The 23,941-nt window shown below is 48.8% G+C and overlaps 1 protein-coding gene across 1 annotated transcript in view; it reads right to left on the reverse strand.

The window, feature by feature from the left end:
• The window catches only part of LOC149979455 (putative G protein-coupled receptor 139), a 34,958-nt gene extending 11,560 nt beyond the window's left edge, over positions 1 to 23,398 (reverse strand). The window contains exon 1 of the mRNA XM_090194185.1: positions 22,625 to 23,398. Within this exon, the coding sequence (XP_090050311.1) occupies positions 22,625 to 23,291 (667 nt within the window). The 5' untranslated portion in view covers positions 23,292 to 23,398. The remainder of the gene's footprint in view (positions 1 to 22,624) is intronic.
• Between the last annotated feature and the right edge of the window lie 543 nt (positions 23,399 to 23,941).

Genomic DNA, 23,941 nt, shown 5'->3' on the forward strand with positions numbered 1-23,941 from the left:
AGGGAGTGGGAGTTAATGAGAGGTTGTGATGGAGGAGGTAAGGGGAGTGGGAGGAAAAGAGACGTAGTGATGGAGGAGGTAGGGGATAAGGGAGGAAAGGAGAGGTAGTGAGGAGGAGGAGGGGAGTGGGAGGAAGAGAGGTAGTGATGGAGGTAGGGGAGCGCAGGAGAAGACCAGTGATGGAGGAGGTAAGGGAGTGGGAGGACAAGAGAGGTAGTGATGAAGGAGGTAAGGGAGTGGGAGGGAAGGAGAGAGGTAGTGATGGAGGAGGTAAGGGAGTGGGAGGACAAGAGAGGTAGTGGTACTAAGGAGGTAAGGGAGTGGGAGGGAAAGAGAGGTAGTGATGGAGGAGGAGGGGAGTGGGAGGAAAGGAGAGGTAGTGATGAGGAGGTAGGGGAGTGGGAGGACAAGAGAGGTAGTGATGGAAGGAGGTAAGGGAGTGGGAGGGAAGAGAGGTAGTGATGGAGGAGGTAGGAGCGGGAGGAAAGGAGAGGTAGTGATGGAGGAGGTAAGGGAGTGGGAGGAAGAGACGTAGTGATGAGGAGGTAGGGGAGTGGGAGTTAATGAGAGGTCTGATGGGAGGAGGTAGGGAGTAAGGGAGGAAAGGAGAGGTAGTGATGGAGGAGGTAGGGGAGTGGGAGGAAGGAGAGGTAGTGATGGAGGAGGTAGGGGAGTGGGAGGACAAGAGAGGTAGTGATGAAGGTAAGGGAGTGGGGAGGACAAGAGAGGTAGTGATGAAGGAGGTAGGGGAGTGGGAGGAAAGGAGAGGTAGTGATGGAGGGGAGTGGGAGGACAAGAGAGGTAGTGATGGAGGAGGTAAGGGAGTGGGAGGAAAGGAGAGGTAGTGATGGGAGGAGGTAGGGGAGTGGGAGTTAATGAGAGGTTGTGATGTAGGAGGTAGGGGATAAGGGAGGAAAGGAGAGGTAGTGATGGAGGAGGTAGGGGAGTGGGAGGAAAGGAGAGGTAGTGATGGAGGAGGTAGGGGAGTGGGAGGACAGGGAGGTAGTGATGAAGGAGGTAACGGAGTGGGAGGACAAGAGAGGTAGTGAATGGGAGGTAGGTAAGGGAGTGGGAGGACAAGAGAGGTAGTAATGGGATGAGTAAGGGAGTGGGAGGAAAGGAGAGGTGGTGATGGAGGAGGTAGGGGAGTGGGAGGAAAGGAGAGGTAGTGATGGAGGAGGTAGGGGAGTGGGAGGACAAGAGAGGTGATGAGGAGGTAGGGGAGGTGGGAGGAAAGGGAGGTAGGGATGGAGGAGGTAAGGGAGTGGAGGAAAAGAGACGTAGTGATGGAGGAGGAGGGGAGTGGGAGTTATGAGAGGTACTCAATGGAGGAGGTAGGGGATAAGGGAGGAAAGGAGAGGTAGTGATGGGAGGAGGAGGGGAGTGGGAGGAAGGAGAGGTAGTGATGGAGGAGGTAGGGGAGTGGGAGGACAAGAGAGGTAGTGATGGGGAGGAGGTAGGTGGGAGTTAATGAGAGGTTGTGATGGAGGAGGTAGGGGATAAGGGAGGAAAGGAGAGGGTAGTGATGGAGGAGGTAGGGGAGTGGGAGGAAAGGAGAGGTAGTGATGGAGGAGGTAGGGGAGTGGGAGGAAAGGAGAGGTAGTGATGGAGGAGGTAGGGGAGTGGGGAAGGAAGGAGAGGTAGTGATGGAGGAGGAAGGGAGCGGGGAGGAGAAGAGAGGTAGTGATGGAGGAGGTAAGGGAGTGGAGGGACAAGAGAGGTAGTGATGGAGGAGGTAAGGGAGTGCGAGGAAAGGAGAGGTAGTGATGGAGGAGGTAGGGAGCGGGAGGAGAAAGCCCAGTGATGAAGGAGGTAGGGGAGTGGGAGGACAAGAGAGGTAGTGATGGAGGAGGTAAGGGAGTGGGAGGAAAGAGAGGTAGTGATGGAGGAGGTAGGGGGGAGCGGGAGGACAAGAGAGGTAGTGATGGAGGAGGTAAGGGAGTGGGAGGACAAGAGAGGTAGTGATGGAGGAGGTAGGGGAGTGGGAGGAAAGGAGAGGTAGTGATGGAGGAGGTAAGGGAGTGGGAGGAAAGGAGAGGTAGTGATGGGAAGGAGGTAAGGGAGTGGGAGGAAAGGAGAGGTAGTGATGGAGGAGGTAGGGGAGTGGGAGGACAAGAGAGGTAGTGATGGAGAGGTAAGGGAGTGGGAGGAAGGAAGAGAGGTAGTGATGGAGGAGGTAGGGGAGTGGGAAGTCTAATGAGAGGTTGTGATGTAGGAGGTAGGGGATAAAGGAGGAAAGGAGAGGTAGTGATGGAGGAGGTAGGGGAGTGGGAGGAAAGGAGAGGTAGTGATGGAGGAGGTAGGGGAGTGGGAGGACAAGGGAGGTAGTGATGAAGGAGGGGAATGGAGTGGGAGGACAAGAGAGGTAGTGATGGAGGAGGTAAGGGAGTGGGAGGACAAGAGAGGTAGTGATGGATGAGTAAGGAGTGGGAGGAAAGGAGAGGTGGTGATGGGAGGAGGTAGGGGAGTGGGAGGAAAGGAGAGGTAGTGATGGAGGAGGTAGGGGAGTGGGAGGACAAGAGAGGTAGTGATGAAGGAGGTAGGGGAGTGGGAGGAAAAGGAGAGGTAGTGATGGAGGAGGTAAGGGAGTGGGAGGAAAAGAAGACGTAGTGATGGAGGAGGAGGGGAGTGGGGAGTTATGTAAGGGACCCATGGGGGAGGAGGAGGGGATAAGGGAGGAAAGGAGAGGTAGTGATGGAGGAGGTAGGGAGTGGGAGGAAAGGAGAGGTAGTGATGGAGGAGGTAGGGGAGTGGGAGGACAAGAGGGAGTGATGGGAGGAGGTAGGGGAGTGGGAGTTAATGAGAGGTTGTGATGGAGGAGGTAGGGGATAAGGGAGGAAAGGAGAGGTAGTGATGGAGGAGGTAGGGGAGTGGGAGGACAAGAGAGGTAGTGATGAAGGAGGTAAGGGAGTGGGAGGGGAAGAGAGGTAGTGATGGAGGAGGTAGGGGAGTGGGAGGAAAGGAGAGGTAGTGATGGAGGAGGTAAGGGAGTGGGAGGAAAAGAGACGAGTGATGGAGGAGGTAGGGGAGTGGGAGTTAATGAAGGGACCCTATGGAGGAGGTAGGGGATAAGGGAGGAAGGGAGAGGTAGTGATGGAGGAGGTAGGGGAGTGGGAGGAAAGGAGAGGTAGTGATGGAGGAGGTAGGGGAGTGGGAGGACAAGAGGTAGTGATGAAGGAGGTAAGGGAGTGGGAGGACAAGAGGAGTGATGAAGGAGGTAGGGGAGTGGGAGGAAAGGAGAGGTAGTGATGGAGGAGGTAGGGGAGTGGGAGGACAAGAGAGAGTGATGGGGAGGAGGGTAAGGGGAGGAAGGGAGAGGTAGTGATGGAGGAGGTAGGGGAGTGGGAGTTAATGAGAGGTTGTGATGTAGGAGGTAGGGGATAAGGGAGGAAAGGAGAGGTAGTGTGGAGGAGGTAGGGAGTGGGAGGAAGGAGAGGCAGTGATGGAGGAGGTAGGGGAGTGGGAGGACAAGGGAGGTAGTGACTGTAAGGAGGTAACGGAGTGGGAGGAGAGGTAGTGATGGAGGAGGTAAGGGAGTGGGAGGACAAGAGCAGTAGTGATGGATGAGGTAAGGGAGTGGGAGGAAGGAGAGGTGGTGATGGAGGAGGTAGGGGAGTGGGAGGAAAGGAGAGGAGTGATGGAGGAGAGGAGGGGAGTGGGAGGACAAGAGAGGTAGTGATGAAGGAGGTAGGGGAGTGGGAGGAAAGGAGAGGTAGTGATGGAGAAGGGAGTGGGAGGAAAAGAGACGTAGTGATGGAGGAGGTAGGGGAGTGGGAGTTAATGAGAGGTACTGATGGAGGAGGTAGGGGATAAGGGAGGAAAGGAGAGGTAGTGATGGAGGAGGTAGGGAGTGGGAGGAAGGAGAGGTAGTGATGGAGGAGGTAGGGGAGTGGGAGGACAAGAGGAGTGATGGAGGAGGTAGGGGAGTGGGAGTTAATGAGAGGTTGTGATGGAGGAGGTAGGGGATAAGGGAGGAAAGGAGAGGTAGTGATGGAGGAGGTAGGGGAGTGGGAGGAAAGGAGAGGTAGTGATGGAGGAGGTAGGGGAGTGGGGAGGAAAGGAGAGGTAGTGATGGGAGGAGGTAGGGGAGTGGGAGGAAAGGAGAGGTAGTGATGGAGGAGGTAAGGGAGTGGGAGGACAAGAGGCAGTGATGGAGGAGGTAAGGGAGTGGGAGGACAAGAGAGGTAGTGATGAAGGAGGTAAGGGAGTGCGAGGAAAGGAGAGGTAGTGATGGAGGAGGTAGGGGAGTGGAGGACAAGAGACGTAGTGATGAAGGAGGTAGGGGAGTGGGAGGACAAGAGAGGTAGTGATGGAGGAGGTAAGGGAGTGGGAGGAAAGGAGAGGTAGTGATGGAGGAGGTAGGGGAGTGGGAGGACAAGAGAAGGTAGCCATGAGGAGGTAAGGGAGTGGAAGGACAAGAGAGGTAGTGATGGAGGAGGTAGGGGAGTGGGAGGAAAGGAGAGGTAGTGATGGAGGAGGTAAGGGAGTGGAGGAAAGGAGAGGTAGTGATGGAGGAGGTAAGGGAGTGGGAGGAAGGAGAGGTAGTGATGGAGGAGGTAGGGGAGTGGGAGGAAAGGAGAGGTAGTGATGGAGGAGGTAAGGGAGTGGGAGGACAAGAGAGGTAGTGATGGAGGAGGTAAAGGAGTGGGAGGACAAGAGAGGTAGTGATGGAGGAGGTAAGGGAGTGCGAGGAAAGGAGAGGTAGTGATGGAGGAGGTAGGGGAGTGGAGGACAAGAGACGTAGTGATGAAGGAGGTAGGGGAGTGGGAGGACAAGAGAGGTAGTGATGGAGGAGGTAAGGGAGTGGGAGGAAAGGGAGAGGTAGTGATGGAGGAGGTAGGGGAGTGGGAGGAAAGGAGAGGTAGTGATGGAGGAGGTAGGGGAGTGGGAGGACAAGAGAGGTAGTGATGAAGGAGGTAAGGGAGTGGGAGGGAAAGAGAGGTAGTGATGGAGGAGTCAGGGGAGTGGGAGGAAAGGAGAGGTAGTGATGGAGGAGGTAGGGGAGTGGGAGGACAAGAGAGGTACTGATGGGCAGAGGTAGGGGATAAGGGAGGAAAGTAGAGGTAGTGATGGAGGAGGTAGGGGAGTGGGGAGGAAAGGAGAGGTAGTGATGGAGGAGGTAGGGGAGTGGGAGGACAAGAGAGGTAGTGATGAAGGAGGTAAGGGAGTGGGAGGACAAGAGAGGTAGTGATGAAGGAGGTAGGGAGTGGGGAGGAAGTAGAGGTAGTGATGGAGGAGGTAGGGGAGAGTGGGAGGACAAGAGAGGTAGTGATGGAGGAGGTAAGGGAGTGGGAGGAAAGGAGAGGTAGTGATGGAGGAGGTAGGGGAGTGGGAGTTAATGAGAGGTTGTGATGGAGGAGGTAGGGGATAAGGGAGGAAGGAGAGGTGATGGAGGAGGTAGGGGAGTGGGAGGAAAGGAGAGGTAGTGATGGGAGGAGGTAGGGAGTGGGAGGACAAGGGTGGTAGTGATGAAGGAGGTAACGGAGTGGGAGGACAAGAGGGAGTGATGGAGGAGGTAAGGGAGTGGGAGGACAAGAGAGGTAGTGATGGAGGAGGTAGGGGATAAGGGAGGACAAGAGAGGTAGTGATGGAGGAGGTAAGGGAGTGGGAGGAAAGGAGAGGTAGTGATGGAGGAGGTAGGGGATAGGGGAGGACAAGAGAGGTAGTGATGGAGGAGGTAAGGGAGTGGGGAGGAAAGGAGAGGTAGTGATGGAGGAGGTAGGGGAGTGGGAGGACAAGAGAGGTAGTGATGGATGAGGTAAGGGAGTGGGAGGAAGGAGAGGTAGTGATGGAGGAGGTAAGGGAGTGGGAGGAAAGGAAGAGGTAGTGATGGAGGAGGTAAGGGAGTGGGAGGAAAGGAGAGGTAGTGATGGAGGAGGTAGGGGAGTGGGAGGAAGGAGAGGTAGTGATGGAGGAGGTGGAGCGGGAGGACAAGAGAGGTAGTGATGGAGGAGGTAAGGGAGTGGGAGGACAAGAGAGGGTAGTGATGGAGGAGGTAAGGGAGTGCGAGGAAAGGAGAGGTAGTGATGGAGGAGGTAGGGGAGTGGGAGGACAATAGACGTAGTGATGAAGGAGGTAAGGGAGTGGGAGGACAAGAGGAGTGATGGGAAGGAGGGTAAGGGAGTGGGAGGAAAGGAGAGGTAGTGATGGAGGAGGTAGGGGAGTGGGAGGAAGGAGAGGTAGTGATGGAGGAGGTAGGGGAGTGGGAGGAAAGGAGAGGTAGTGATGGAGGAGGTAGGGATAAGGGAGGAAAGGAGAGGTAGTGATGGAGGAGGTAGGGGAGTGGGAGGACAAGAGGGAGTGATGGAGGAGGTAGGGGAGTGGGAGGAAAGGAGAGGTACTGATGGAAGAGGTAGGGGAGTGGGAGGAAACGAGAGGTAGTGATGGAGGAGGTAGGGGAGTGGGAGGACAAGAGAGGTAGTGATGAAGGAGGTAGGGGAGTGGAGGACAAGAGGAGTGATGGAGGAGGTAAGGGAGTGGGAGGAAGGGAGAGGTAGTGATGGAGGAGGTAGGGGAGTGGGAGGACAAGAGAGGTAGTGATGGAGGAGGTAGGGGAGCTGGAGTTAATGAGAGGTTGTGATGAAGGAGGAGGCATAGGGAGGAAAGGAGAGGTAGTGATGGAGGAGGTAGGGGAGTGGGAGGAAGGAGAGGTAGTGGTAGGAGGTAGGGGAGTGGGAGGAAGGAGAGGTAGTGATGGAGGAGGTAGGGGAGTGGGAGGAAAGGAGAGGTAGTGATGGAGGAGGTAAGGGAGTGGGAGGACAAGAGAGGTAGTGATGGAGGAGGTAAGGGAGTGGGAGGACAAGAGAGGTAGTGATGGAGGAGGTAGGGAGTGCGAGGAAAGGAGAGGTAGTGATGGAGGAGGTAGGGGAGTGGGAGGACAAGAGACGTAGTGATGAAGGAGGTAGGGGAGTGGGAGGACAAGAGAGGTAGTGATGGAGGAGGTAAGGGAGTGGGAGGAAAGGAGAGGTAGTGATGGGAGGAGGTAGGGGAGTGGGAGGACAAGAGAGGTAGTGATGGAGGAGGTAAGGGAGTGGGAGGACAAGAGAGGTAGTGATGGAGGAGGTAGGGGAGTGGGAGGAAGGGAAGAGGTAGTGATGGAGGAGGTAAGGGAGTGGGGAGGAAAGGAGAGGTAGTGATGGAGGAGGTAAGGGAGTGGGAGGAAAGGAGAGGTAGTGATGGAGGAGGTAGGGGAGTGGGGAGGAAGGAGAGGTAGTGATGGAGGAGGTAAGGGAGTGGGAGGACAAGAGAGGTAGTGATGGAGGAGGTAAGGGAGTGGGAGGACAAGAGAGGTAGTGATGGAGGAGGTAAGAGAGTGCGAGGAAAGGAGAGGTAGTGATGGAGGAGGTAGGGGAGTGGGAGGACAAGAGACGTAGTGATGGAGGAGGTAGGGGAGTGGGAGGACAAGAGAGGTAGTGATGGAGGAGGTAAGGGAGTGGGAGGAAAGGAGAGGTAGTGATGGAGGAGGTAGGGGAGTGGGAGGAAGGAGAGGTAGTGATGGAGGAGGTAGGGGAGTGGGAGGACAAGAGAGGTAGTGATGAAGGAGGTAGAGGGAGTGGGAGGGAAGAGAGGTAGTGATGGAGGAGGTAGGGGAGTGGGAGGAAAGGAGAGGTAGTGATGGAGGAGGTAGGGGAGTGGGAGGAGAAGAGGTACTGATGGAGGAGGTAGGGGATAAGGGAGGAAAGGAGAGGTAGTGATGGAGGAGGTAGGGGAGTGGGAGGAAAGGAGAGGTAGTGATGGAGGAGGTAGGGGAGTGGGAGGACAAGAGAGGTAGTGATGAAGGAGGTAAGGGAGTGGAGGACAAGAGAGGTAGTGATGAAGGAGGTAGGGGAGTGGGAGGAAGGAGTAGTGATGGAGGAGGTAGGGGAGTGGGAGGACAAGAGAGGTAGTGATGGAGGAGGTAAGGGAGTGGGGAGGAAAGGAGAGGTAGTGATGGAGGAGGGAGGGGAGTGGGAGTTAATGAGAGGTTGAGATGGAGGAAGAGGTAGGGGATAATGGAGGAAAGGAGAGGTAGTGATGGGAGGAGGTAGGGGAGTGGGAGGAAAGGAGAGGTAGTGATGGAGGAGGTAGGGGAGTGGGAGGACAAGGGAGGTAGTGATGAAGGAGGTAACGGAGCTGGGAGGACAAGAGAAGGTAGTGATGGAGGAGGTAAGGGGTGGGAGGACAAGAGAGGTAGTGATGGAGGAGGTAGGGGATAAGGGAGGACAAGAGAGGTAGTGATGGAGGAGGTAAGGGAGTGGGAGGAAAGGAGAGGTAGTGATGGAGGAGGTAGGGGATAAGGGAGGACAAGAGAGGAGTGATGGAGGAGGTAGGGAGGGAGGAAGGAGAGGTAGTGATGGAGGAGGTAGGGGAGTGGGAGGACAAGAGAGGTAGTGATGGATGAGGTAAGGGAGTGGGAGGAAAGGAGAGGTAGTGATGAGGAGGTAAGGGAGTGGGAAGGAAAGGAGAGGTAGTGATGGAGGAGGTAAGGGAGTGGGGAGGAAGGGAGAGGTAGTGATGGAGGAGGTAGGGGAGTGGGAGGAAAGGAGAGGTAGTGATGGAGGAGGGAGCGGGGAGGACAAGAGAGGTAGTGATGGAGGAGGTAAGGGAGTGGGAGGACAAGAGAGGTAGTGATGGAGGAGGTAAGGGAGTGCGAGGAAAGGAGAGGTAGTGATGGAGGAGGTAGGGGAGTGGGAGGACAAGAGACGGAGTGATGAAGGAGGTAAGGGAGTGGGAGGACAAGAGAGGTAGTGATGGAGGAGGTAAGGGAGTGGGAGGAAAGGAGAGGTGATGGAGGAGGTAGGGGAGTGGGAGGAAGGAGGGAGTGATGGAGGAGGTAGGGGAGTGGGAGGAAAGGAGAGGTAGTGATGGAGGAGGTAAGGGATAAGGGAGGAAAGGAGAGGTAGTGATGGAGGAGGGAGGGGGTAGTGGGAGGACAAGAAGAGGTAGTGATGGAGGAGGTAGGGGAGTGGGAGGAAGGAGAGGGTACTGATGGAAGAGGTAGGGGAGTGGGAGGAAACGAGAGGTAGTGATGGAGGAGGGGAGTGGGAGGACAAGAGAGGTAGTGATGAAGGAGGTAGGGGAGTGGGAGGACAAGAGAGGTAGTGATGGAGGAGGTAAGGGAGTGGGAGGAAAGGAGAGGTAGTGATGGAGGAGGTAGGGGAGTGGGAGGAAAGTATAGGTAGTGATGGAGGAGGTAAGGGAGTGGGAGGAAAGGAGAGGTAGTGATGGTGGAGGTAAGGGAGTGGGAGGAAAGGAGAGTTAGTGATGGAGGAGGTAGGGGAGTGGGAGGAAAGGAGAGGTAGTGATGGAGGAGGTAAGGGAGTGGGAGGAAATGAGAGAGGTAGTTATGGAGGAGGTAGGGGAGTGGGAGGAAAGGAGAGGTAGTGATGGAGGAGGTAGGGGAGTGGGAGGAACGAGAAGTAGTGATGGAGGAGGTAAGGGAATAAGGGAGGAAAGGAGAGAGTGATGGAGGAGGTAGGGGAGTAAGTGATGAGGGGGAGTGGGAGGACAAGAGAGATAGTGATGTAGGGGAGTGGGAGGACAGAGAGGGATGATTGAACAAAAGGTAGTTTCAAGGTCACCGCACTTTGAACCTTATGACAAACATTTGTCCTTTTGTCTTATCAAAGAGTCTGATTAGACCGAACAACCAATCCACCAATCAATTCACTCTATTTAAGTTGTACAGCTACGATCCAATCTTGGCTATACACTTTGGCTGTCCCTGTACCTGGTTCCAGGTACAACCCCTTTTCTAAGAATATTATTTGTACCCTCTCTACAAAGACAGATTTTGAGTTTATTTCTTTATTTATCTTGTTTTCTGTGAACTAACACTTAACCATACACTGCTGTGTGCTTTCATAGATGAATACATTCCAAAAGAGAGATATGGAGGTGGAGAATATTAATATTTTAGAGTAGGAGAGAGAGGGTGAAGACAGTTAGAGATACTGAATGAAAAAGAGAGAGTGACAATAGAGGTAGAGACAGAGAGGGCAAACTAGAAAGAGAGAGAGAGGGCTAGGATAGTTAGAGAGAGGGAGATAGGATAGTTAGAAAGAGAGAGGGGGGGGTGATAATAGAGGCAGAGAGAGCGAGAAAAAAAGCTAAGAATAATTGTAGATAGACAGAGAGAAACAGAGAGAAAGCAAATAAGAGAGAAGAGGAGAGAGTGGATAGAGAAAGAGATGCAGGGCCAGGTTTGTATTGATGCCACTGCAGTGTTGTGCCACTGCCTGATGAGACCTGTTGATTCCTCAGAGCACACTGTCTATTGAACCAAACCTTGTTGTTCAACTCCTGCTCTGCTCCCACTGTCTAAGAAGCTCTATAGCAACCTGGAGATGAGAGAGAGAGAGAGAGAGAGAGAGAGAGAGAGAGAGAGAGAGAGAGAGAGAGAGAGAGAGAGAGAGAGAGAGAGAGAGAGAGAGAGAGAGAGAGAGAGAGAGAGAGAGAGAGAGAGAGAGAGAGAGAGAGAGAGAGAGGAGAGAGAGAGAGAGAGAGAGAGAGACAGAGAGACAGAGAGACAGAGAGAGAGAGACCAAGAAGATGGATAGGAGATGAAAGAACCAGAGAGGGAGACAGAGTTTTGTAGGGGAGGATGAGGGCGAGACCAGGAAGTAAACAACAAGAAGAGGGGGGAGAGGAACAATGTAAAGAGAGGATAACAAGTGGAGGAGTAGGATGAGAGGAGGGGGATGGCCGGCAGATGAATGTCCGTTCCTGAGAGCTTTTCCATGACTACCTCATTTTTACATTTATTTAAATGTTATTTTACCAGGTAAGTTGACTGAGAACACATTCTCATTTACAGCAACGACATGGGGAATAGTTACAGGGGAGAGGAGGGGGATGAATGCACTAATTGTAAGCTGGGGATGATTAGGTGGCCATGATGGTTTGAGGGCCAGATTGGGAATTTAGCCAGGACACCGGTGTGAACACCCTACTCTTACGATAAGTGCCATGGGATCTTTAATGACCTCAGAGAGTCAGGACACCCGTTTAACGTCCCAATCCGAAAGACGGCACCCTACACAGAGCAGTATCCCCAATCACTGCCCTGGGGAATTTGAATATTTTTTAGATCAGAGGAAAGAGTGCCTCCTACTGGCCCTCCAACACCACGTACAGCAGCATCTGGTCTCCCATCCAGGGACCAACCAAGACCAACCCGGGTTAGCTTCAGAAGCAAGGGTGGTATGCTGCTGGCAATAATGATTAGTTCTAACCCATAAACATTGACATGAGATCTAAGTCCTCCTTTAAATAGTGCTGTGTGGTATTGAGGATACTGTACACCTTCCTCAGTGTTTCTTACAGCTTAACACTGCCTAGTTGGTTTTTATGTGGGTAACGGATACACTTTCAACACCAGTCAGAACTGTCACTGTGTCAACAGCTTTAAAAACACCTATCTATCTATTTCTACCCTCTCTCCCTCCTCCCTCCTCCCTCCCTCCCCTGTCATCTCTGGCTCATCTCCTCCCCGACAGGCCGCTGCCTGGTGGATATAACACTGGGAATTTCCTCCTTCTCTTCCTCCATCATTTCCCAGACAATGCCTCACTTTAGAAGGAGGAGAGCATCCTCCGCTTTGCCTCCCTTCCTGAGACTCTCCCCAAAGCCACTGTCCCTTCCCTCTGTCAACTCCGGTCCCTACATCCTCCTTTCCTCCTCCTTCCCTCCATTCTCTTTTTTTCAGCAGTACACAAGAGAATCTTCTCCCTTCCGTCTGATATCCTTTCTGTCACTTTTCCTTCCCCTTGTTCTTCATCCACAATGAAGTCGCTTCCCTCCATCCTATCTTCTATCTCTCCCTCCATCCTATCTTCTATCTCTCCCTCCATCCTATCTTCTATCTCTCCCTCCATCCTATCTTCTATCTCTCCCTCCATCCTATTCTTCTCCCTCCACCCTATCCTCTGCTCTCCCTCCATCCTATCCTCCTCTCTCTCTCCCTCCATCCTATCCTCCTCTCTTTCTAAATTCTATCATACTCTATCCCTCCATCCTATTCTCCTCTCTCCCTCCCTCCATCCATCCTATCCTCCTCTCTCCCTCCATCCTATCCTCTGCTCTCCCTCCCTCCATCCTATCCTCCTCTCTCCCTCCATCCTATCCTCTGCTCTCCCTCCATCCTATCCTCCTCTCTCCCTCCCTCGATCATATCCTCCTCTCTTTCTAAATTCTATCATACTCTATCCCTCCATCCTATTCTCCTCTCTCCCTCCCTCCATCCATCCTATCCTCCTCCCTCCCTCCATCCATTCTATCCTCCTCCCTCCCTCCATCCTATCTTCTATCTCTCCCTCCATCCTATTCTTCTCCCTCCACCCTATCCTCTGCTCTCCCTCCATCCTATCCTCCTCTCTCCCTCCATCCTATCCTCCTCTCTTTCTAAATTCTATCATACTCTATCCCTCCATCCTATTCTCCTCTCTCCCTCCCTCCATCCATCCTATCCTCCTCCCTCCCTCCATCCTATCCTCCTCACTCCCTCCATCCTATCCTCCTCTCTCCCCCATCCTATCCTTCTCTCTCCTCCATCCTATCCTCCTCTCTCCCTCCATCCTATCCTCCTCTCTCCCTCCATCCTATCCTCTTCTCTCCCTACATCCTATCCTCCTCTCTCCCTCCATCCTATCCTCCTCTCTCCCTCCATCCTATCCTCCTCTCTCCCTCCATCCTATCCTCCTCTTTCCCTCCATCCTATCCTCCTCTCTCCCTCCATCCTATCCTTCTCTCTCCCTCCATCCTATCCTCCTCTCTCCCTCCATCCTATCCTCCTCTCTCCCTCCATCCTATCCTCCTCTCTCCCTCCATCCTATCCTCCTCTCTCCCTCCATCCTATCCTCCTCTCTCCCTCCATCCTATCCTCCTCTCTCCCTGACACACACGCAGTCATGCACACACAGACACACACATAAATAAAAACGCACACCCACGCACACAAGCACACACAAACAACGCACACCTCCCCACTGAGGCAAGCAGATCAATGACCCAAATATAAAATATCTTTATTAGAGATAAATACGTTCACCACACTCCCTGACAACATACAGTATACATACACAAAACTCCCTGACTACATACAGTATACATACACCAAACTCCCTGACTACATACAGTATACATACACTAAACTCCCTGACTACGTACAGTATACACACACCAAACTCCCTGACAACATACAGTATACATACACCAAACTCCCTGACAACATACAGTATACATACACCAAACTCCCTGACTACATACAGTATACACACACCAAACTCCCTGACTACATACAGTATACATACACCAAACTCCCTGACTACATACAGTATACACACACCAAACTCCCTGACAACATACAGTATACATACACCAAACTCCCTGACTACATACAGTATACATACACCAAACTCCCTGACTACATACAGTATACATACACAAAACTCCCTGACTACATACAGTATACATACACCAAACTCCCTGACTACATACAGTATACACACACCAAACTCAATGACAACATACAGTATACATACACAAAACTCCCTGACTACATACAGTATACATACACAAAACTCCCTGACTACATACAGTATACATACACCAAACTCCCTGACTACATACAGTATACACACACCAAACTCCCTGACAACATACAGTATACATACACAAAACTCCCTGACTACATACAGTATACATACACAAAACTCCCTGACAACATACAGTATACATACACCAAACTCCCTGACTACATACAGTATACATACACAAAACTCCCTGACTACATACAGTATACATACACCAAACTCCCTGACTACATACAGTATACACACACCAAACTCCCTGACTACATACAGTATACACACACCAAACTCCCTGACAACATACAGTATACATACACCAAACTCCCTGACAACATACAGTATACATACACAAAACTCCCTGACTACATACAGTATACATACACCAAACTCCCTGACAACATACAGTATACATACACAAAACTCCCTGACTACGTACAGTATACACACACCAAACTCCCTGACAACATACAGTATACATACACCAAACTCCCTGACAACATACAGTATACATACACCAAACTCCCTGACTACATACAGTATACACACACCAAACTCCCTGACTACATACAGTATACATACACCAAACTCCCTGACTACATACAGTATACACACACCAAACTCCCTGACAACATACAGTATACATACACCAAACTCCCTGACTACATACAGTATACATACACAAAACTCCCTGACAACATACAGTATACATACACCAAACTCCCTGACTACATACAGTATACATACACAAAACTCCCTGACTACATACAGTATACATACACCAAACTCCCTGACTACATACAGTATACACACACCAAACTCCCTGACAACATACAGTATACATACACAAAACTCCCTGACTACATACAGTATACATACACAAAACTCCCTGACTACATACAGTATACATACACCAAACTCCCTGACTACATACAGTATACACACACCAAACTCCCTGACAACATACAGTATACATACACAAAACTCCCTGACTACATACAGTATACATACACAAAACTCCCTGACAACATACAGTATACATACACCAAACTCCCTGACTACATACAGTATACATACACAAAACTCCCTGACTACATACAGTATACATACACCAAACTCCCTGACTACATACAGTATACACACACCAAACTCCCTGACTACATACAGTATACACACACCAAACTCCCTGACAACATACAGTATACATACACCAAACTCCCTGACAACATACAGTATACATACACAAAACTCCCTGACTACATACAGTATACATACACCAAACTCCCTGACAACATACAGTATACATACACAAAACTCCCTGACTACGTACAGTATACACACACCAAACTCCCTGACAACATACAGTATACATACACCAAACTCCCTGACAACATACAGTATACATACACTAAACTCCCTGACTACGTACAGTATACATACACCAAACTCCCTGACAACATACAGTATACATACACTAAACTCCCTGACTACATACAGTATACATACACCAAACTCCCTGACTACATACAGTATACATACACAAAACTCCCTGACTACGTACAGTATTCACACACCAAACTCCCTGACAACATACAGTATACATACACCAAACTCCCTGACAACATACAGTATACATACACCAAACTCCCTGACCACATACAGTATACATACACCAAACTCCCTGACTACATACAGTATACATACAGTATACATACAGTATGCATACACTAAACTCCCTGACTACATGCAGTATACACACACCAAACTCCCTGACCACATACAGTATACATACACTAAACTCCCTGACTACGTACAGTATACACACACCAAACTCCCTGACTACATACAGTATACATACAGTATACATACAGTATACATACAGTATACATACAGTATACACACACCAAACTCCCTGACCACATACAGTATACATACACCAAACTCCCTGACTACATACAGTATACATACACTAAACTCCCTGACTACATACAGTATACATACAGTATACATACAGTATACATACACTAAACTCCCTGACCACAAACAGTATACATACACTAAACTCCCTGACTACATACAGTATACATACACTAAACTCCCTGACTACGTACAGTATACACACACCAAACTCCCTGACTACATACAGTATACATACACTAAACTCCCTGACTACATACAGTATACATACACAAAACTCCCTGACAACATACAGTATACATACACCAAACTCCCTGACTACATACAGTATACATACACAAAACTCCCTGACAACATACAGTATACATACACCAAACTCCCTGACTACATACAGTATACATACACAAAACTCCCTGACAACATACAGTATACATACACCAAACTCCCTGACTACATACAGTATACATACACAAAACTCCCTGACTACATACAGTATACATACACCAAACTCCCTGACTACATACAGTATACATACACCAAACTCCCTGACTACATACAGTATACATACACCAAACTCCCTGACTACATACAGTATACATACACTAAACTCCCTGACTACATACAGTATACATACACTAAACTCCCTGACCACATACAGTATACATACACCAAACTCCCTGACTACATACAGTATACATACACTAAACTCCCTGACTACATACAGTATACATACACTAAACTCCCTGACCACATACAGTATACATACACTAAACTCCCTGATCACATACAGTATACATACACTAAACTCCCTGACTACATACAGTATACATACACTAAACTCCCTGACAACATACAGTATACATACACTAAACTCCCTGACAACATACAGTATACATACACTAAACTCCCTGACTACATACAGTATACATACACTAAACTCCCTGACCACATACAGTATACATACACTAAACTCCCTGACAACATACAGTATACATACACTAAACTCCCTGACTACATACAGTATACATACACTAAACTCCCTGACCACATACAGTATACACACACCAAACTCCCTGACTACATACAGTATACATACAGTATACAAGACTGTGGGGAACCTAACTAGTGACTACACTCATGCATCAGGACTCTGTTTACAGTAAGCACAGGAGCTGCTCCCTGGTGAGACGTTGGTTAATTGGTTGTGAATTAAAAGGTACAGAGAGTTATTGACATCAGGGATCAACAGCAGTAGAACAGCTGCAATGGTGCACTCGTAAACTCTTAAAGGGTTCTTCAGCTGTCCCCACAGGATAACCCTTTGAAGAACCCTTTCAGTTCCAGGTAGAACCCTTTTGGGTTGCATGTAGAACCCTTTCTACAGAGGGTTCTACATGTCACCAAACATGTTCTACCTGGAGCCAAAAAGAGTTGTACCTGGAGCCAAAAAGGGTTCTCCTATGGGGACAGCTGAAGAACCCTATTGGAACCCTTTCTTCTAAGAGAGTATAGCTGTAGGACCTAGTATAGCACTGTTTCAGATATTCCTCATGGTATGACCTAGCCTGGCTACACCATGACTGAACACTGTTTCAGATATCCCTCATGGTATGACCTAGCCTGGCTACACCATGACTCAACACTGTTTCAGATATTCCTCATGGTATGACCTAGCCTGGCTACACCATGACTCAACACTGTTTCAGATATCCCTCATGGTATGACCTAGCCTGGCTACACCATGACTGAACACTGTTTCAGATATTCCTCATGGTATGACCTAGCCTGGCTACACCATGACTCCATACTGTTTCAGATGTCCCTCATGGTATGACCTAGCCTGGCTACACCATGACTCAACACTGTTTCAGATATTCCTCATGGTATGACCTAGCCTGGCTACACCATGACTGAACACTGTTTCAGATATTCCTCATGGTATGACCTAGCCTGGCTACACCATGACTCAACACTGTTTCAGATATTCCTCATGGTATGACCTAGCCTGGCTACACCATGACTCCATACTGTTTCAGATATCCCTCATGGTATGACCTAGCCTGGCTACACCATGACTGAACACTGTTTCAGATATTCCTCATGGTATGACCTAGCCTGGCTACACCATGACTCAACACTGTTTCAGATATTCCTCATGGTATGACCTAGCCTGGCTACACCATGACTCAACACTGTTTCAGATATCCCTCATGGTATGACCTAGCCTGGCTACACCATGACTCAACACTGTTTCAGATATTCCTCATGGTATGACCTAGCCTGGATACACCATGACTCCATACTGTTTCAGATATCCCTCATGGTATGACCTAGCCTGGCTACACCATGACTCAACACTGTTTCAGATATTCCTCATAGTATGACCTAGCCTGGATACACCATGACTGAACACTGTTTCAGATATTCCTCATGGTATGACCTAGCCTGGCTACACCAGGACTGAACATTGTACTTTTGTGTGGTCTAGCCAGGCTAGGTAACACCAACCATAAACAAGAATCCCCCAAAAAGTATGTCCTCTCAATAACATGCAGTAGAGACGGTCAAACTATCTATGGTATAAGAAGACATTATTTAATTTCCACAACCACCACATAAAAGTCCTCAATCATTTTTATGACACCTAACTATGCTGTAACAATACCTAAACTTATAATTGTGTTTCATTGCTTTGCCTAGGCTACAAACCATAACTTTAATACAGCAACAGAACAGTTTAATTCCTGTTAGTCACACATAAGCATAGACACAGACTATAACACATCCCCGGCCCAGTGTTGTGGTACTGTAGGGTACTGTGATGTTTGCTGCTGCCTGAACACGCTGGTTTAGTTCCCATAGAGCAGCAGCCTCGTGAGGCAGAGCTAGAGAGCGCCCGTTAAGAACGGGTGAGCGATTAATTAAATAGGTGGCAATTCGTCATAGCTCTGTCGTCTGGCTTCCTCACTCAGGTCTCAGGGTGCCACTTCACTGACTCTGCTGTTATTAATCTCTCTCCCTCTCGTTGTCGTTCTCTCTCTTCACCTCTCTCTTTCTCTTCTAATTTCTCTATCCATTTTTTTTTTCACTTCTCTCTTTTTTCTCTCCATGTTCACCTCTCTTGCTCTGTCGTTCTATCGCTCCATCGTTCTCTCGCTCTGTCGTTCTCCCTCTCCCTCTTTACCCCTTTCTCCCTCTTTCCCTCCAACTTCACCTCTCTCTCCTTCTTCATCTCTCTCTTTCTCTTTCTCTCACTCTCCTTTTCTGGCTCTTCACCTCTCTCTCCTTCTTCATCTCTCTCTTTCTCTTTCTCTCACTCTCCTTTTCTGGCTCTTCACCTCTCTCTCCTGATACAGCTCTCTCTCCATTCTCACCTCTCTTTCTCTCCTGATCTTCCTCTCTATTTAAACTTCTTCCTCGTTATCTCTCTCATTCTCAGTTTCACTTTTCACCCTCAAGTCTGTTGCACATCTTTTTCTCAACACCTCTTATCTTTGTCCTAGAAATAACATTCTCTTTCTCACATCCTCTCATCATGCACTCTCTCTACCTCCATCTTCAAATCTATCCATCCCTCTCTCTTTATGTCATTCTACATCGAGGTCACTGTAAGTAACCTAAAGACAAGATGATTTACATACGTACCCAAAGCCCACAGCAGTCTCAGAACAGACTAATGGCACAGTGTGTTAATTACATCCCATTGGGCAAACACTGGTTGAATCAATATTGTTTCCATGTCAGTTCAACAAAATGACATTGAACCAATGTGGAATAGACGTTGAATTGACGTCTGTGCCCAGTGGGAGTGCGACTAACTCCAAGCTACAACACAGACAAATAGGTATCTAGGCAGCAATATTATTACTCCAAATGAACATTACAGTCAAGCTATCAGTCCAGGTCAGGTGGAATGATATGTCAGCAAAACTACTGTAGTAGAACAAGTAAAAATCAACCATTTCAAAATCAGAAGATTCAAACTCCTTCCATCTTCCAAGGATTCAGCATTCAGGGCTGCAAACATAATTGATTGTGGTCAGCTACTATAGTATAGATTTACCTTCCAACAGAAAAATGGAGCCTGAGGAGGTTAAAGGGGCTTTCTTTCTTCAAGACAGCAGGCGACGTGCAGGAAACAGTTTTATGATAGTTTGGCATACAAAGCACTTCTATTACCTTGAATTGCAGATTCCCTTATTGAGAACAGTGTACATCTTGACATCTCTTACTCCTGATCCATTGTAATAGAAAGTGGGACATCCCTTATGAAACTCTTATCAAACACAGATCACAGTATTACTGCTCAGAATAAGGGCCAGTCAATTCACTCCACACTCTACTTAAAACTAGCATGGAGTGCAATAACCTCTTTTAGTGAAGGCATTTAAAACATGCCATGTTGAAAATAAAACCAGAGTATAACGTATTGAAGAACGTAGGGTAATAGCTTTAGAATTGAGGGTTGCAATCTTTTTTCCCTCTTGAAACAAATTGAGATGAAGTTCTGGTCTGCAGCTGAAGCAGAGTGAATATATCTGCTACAGCCTCAAGGGCAGAACATAGACTTTAATCATAGATTGGACATCAGCATTTGTCCTGACCCCTAGCCTCTCTCTCCCTCTCACTCTCTAGCCACCACAACACATAGAACAAGACCAGAGGTAATATTTGACATATACAGTGCATTCTGAAAGTATTCAGACCCCTTGACTTTTTCCACATTTTGTTTCGTTACGGCCTTATTCTCACATTGTTTCCCTCTTCGATCTACACACAATACCCCATAATGATGAAGCGAAAAACAGGTTTTTAGAAATTGTTGCAAATGCATTAAAAATAAAAACAGAAATACCTTATTTACATAAGTATTCAGACCCTTGTCTATGAGACTCAAAATTGAACTCAGGTGCATCCTGTTTCCACTGATCATTCTTGAGATGTTTCTAAAACTTGATGGTAGCCCACCTGTGGTAAATTCAATCGATTGGACATGATTTGGAAAGGCACAAACCTGTCTATATAAGGTCCCACAGTAGTCATAGCAAAAACCAAGCCATTAGACCACCCGGCCAAACTGAGCAATCGGGGGAGAAGGGCCTTGGTCAGGGAGGTGACCAAGAACCCGATGGTCACTCTGATCGATGGCAGAACCTTCCAGATGGACAACCATCTCTGCAGCACTCCACCAATCAGGCCTTTATGGTAGAGTGGCCAGACGGAAGACACTCCTCAATAAAAGACACATGACAGCTCGCTTGAAGATTGCCCAAAGTCACCTATAGACTCTCAGACCATGAGAAACAAGATTCTCTGGTCTGATGAAACCAAGATTGAACTCTTTAGCATGAATGTCAAGTGTCACATCTGGAGGAAACCTGGCACCATCCGTACGGTGAAGCATGGTGGTGACAGCATCATGCTGTGGGGATGTTTTTCAGCAGAGCAAAGTACAGATGAAAACCTGCTCCAGAACTCTCAGGACCTCTGACTGGGGCGAAGGTTCACATTCCAACAGGACAACGACCCTAAGGACACAGCCAAGACAACGCAGGAATGGCTTTGGAACAAGTCTCTGAATGTCCTTGAGTGGCCCAGCCAGAACCCGGACTTGAACCAGATCGAACATCTCTGGAGAGACCTGAAAATAGCTGTGCAGTGACGCTCCTCATCCAACCTGACAGAGCTTGAGAGGATCTGCAGAGATCCTCCCCAAATACAGGTGTGCCAAGCTTACAGCTTCATACCCAAAAAGTCTTGAGGCTGTAATCGCTGCCAAAGGTGCTTTAACAAAGTACTGAGTGAAGGGTCTGAATACTTATTTAAATACGTTTGCAACAATTTCTTAAAACATGCTTTTTCTTTGTCAATACGAGGTATTGTGAATAAATTGATGAGGATTTAAAAAAAATCAATTTTAGAATTAGGCTGTAACATAACAAAATGTGGAAAAAGTCAAGGGGTCTGAATACTTCCCGAATGCACTGTAATTACAGTGGTTAAATGTCACTATTTTGACACATTCTAATGAGACCCTGTTGCCCAGACTGGGTAAGTGTTCATCCATAGACCACACAGTAGGGAAGCAGACACATAAAATCTGTCTTGTGAATGAACTCACCAATAAGTCTTTACAGAAACGATGAAGTACTGTAAGTAACCCAACAACACGAGTGCTTGTAGGCTATGCACCTGAAAGCCACGGCAGTCTCAGTATAGACTAATGGTACAGTGTGTTCATTTAAGTGTGTCTACCCACAGCTATAACACAGACGTAGTTCTTTAGGCACAATGTGTTCTACTCCAAACACATATTACAGTCAAGCTATCAGCCCAGGTCTGAACTGACCCATACGTCTTTGGATCAGACATGACTGGAATGCATCAATATCTTTCAGAGGTCAGAGAGCCGGTTAACACACAGTATGTCCTAGAGGTCAGAGAGCCGTGTCTGTGTAGGAAAGACAATCCCAAATGATGTCCTAGAGGTGGCATCTGTGTAGGAAAGACAGTCCCAAACGATGTCCTAGAGTTGACGGCTACGTAGGAAAGACAGTCCCACATTATGTCCTAGAGGTCACGTCTCCGTAGGAAATAGTCACATTTCAGGACCAGTCATCACCTGGATAAATCCTTCAGGTCTCTCTTTCTGCTTCATTATAATTCACTGGGTGAACAGAAGCCGGATAATTTAAAAGAGGTGAAATTTGAGCTGAGTAACAGAAAATAACATTTCATCCCTTTTTTCATTTGTCTGGCTTTTTATCTCTGTTGATCCAACAGACCGACGTGCGGGCGCACACACGCAAGTAGTTCTGTGTTTGTGTGTGTGCGGCATGGGCACACACACACACTGGCACAGACACATGCACACACACTCGAGCACACAGATAAGACAAGGTCAATGTGAGATATAAATTAATGACTAGAGCAGTTGAGTACAAAACACAGACTTCAAACAAACTCACTTAGAGTATAGCAAACACACACACACACACTGTCATACAAACACAAACAAATACATATTCACACAAAATACATATACGTAGTAAGACAGGCACAACACACACACACAAACAATGCACACACAGTCACACACACACACTCTCTCTAATCCATCCTCTCCCCCCTGTCCCTCTTACCGGGCAGGCCGAGGCAGAGCAGGGCGCTGTAGTAGATGACGGGCAGTGGTCCGAGGGGGCAACCCTGGGGAGTGTCGGCCGGCTGCTGCCCCGGGCTCCAGGCACTGCTGTTGGGGGGGGAAAGGAGGGTGAAGATGTGGCTGTGCTCCATGGCCCTCCTCTTCCTCGTCCTTAAATGCTCAGGAGTGTGTGAGCTCAGCTCGGCTCGGCGTCGGGGAAGCCCAGAAACACACACACTCTCACAGACCCAGACAGCAGGACTGAGACAGAGAAAGGGAGAGAAAGAGGGAGAGAGGGAGAGAGATAGAGAGGGAGGGAGGGAGAGGGAGAGAGAGAGAGAGAGAGAGAGAGAGAGAGAGAGAGAGAGAGAGAGAGAGGGTGCTCTGTCCTTGGGTGCCAGTCGGCATAAGTGTGAGGTATGTGTTGAAGCTGGGGTTGCGCGAGCGTTTCTGCGTGTCTGAGTGAGAGAGAGAAGAAGAGAGAGGGAGATGAGGGGGAGAAGTGGCTGTAAGTGTCTGTGTGAGAGAGACAGATGTTGAGACACAGACGACACAGACGGGAAGATAAGAGATGATATGTGTGTGTGACAGAGGGAGAGAGGAGGAGGGAGAGAGGAGGATGAGAGTTGAGAGAGAAAGTAAGTGGGGAGGGAAGATGCTGCATGCATGTGTGACTGAGAGAATCAGAATGAACAGAGAGAAAGACAGAGACAGAGAGGATGGAGAGAGAAAAAAAGAGAGATTTAGAGAGGGAGGGGGTTAAGACAGAGAGAGAGTGAGAGAGAGAGATGGAGTGAGTGAGACAGGAGGGAGGGGGTAGAGAGAGAGCCAGGGCACACTAGAGGAGTGAGTAAGGAGAAGTGAGGGAGCAAAAGAGGGAAAAGCAGACGGGAAGGAGAGGAGAGAGGGATAAAGATTATTTGGATATGTGTGAGTGAGGAGAAGACAGGAAGGCAGTGAGAGTGAGGGAGCGGAGGAAGGAGGAGGAGTGGTTATGTTTCCCTTGTATAGTATAGTACATAGTATAGTCTACACAAAGGACATATCAAATTGGAGGGATGATGAGATGACAGATGGGGGAAGTGTGTGTGTGTGTGTGTGTGTGTGTGTGTGTGTGTGTGTGTGTGTGTGTGTGTGTGTGTGTGTGTGTGTGTGTGTGTGTGTGTGTGTGTGTGTGTGCGTGTGACTGTGTGTGATTGCTTGTGTGCCAACAAGTTCAACGGTTGTGTGTGCTCACAGGTGTTCTCACACATGTACACACGCACCATTGAACTCCCATCTGTCATCTCGTGTGTGATTGTGTGTGATTGTGTGTGAT

Source organism: Oncorhynchus mykiss, chromosome 12 (assembly GCF_057628025.1).
Source record: "Oncorhynchus mykiss isolate SJ-2025 chromosome 12, ASM5762802v1, whole genome shotgun sequence".
NCBI lineage: Eukaryota > Metazoa > Chordata > Actinopteri > Salmoniformes > Salmonidae > Oncorhynchus > Oncorhynchus mykiss.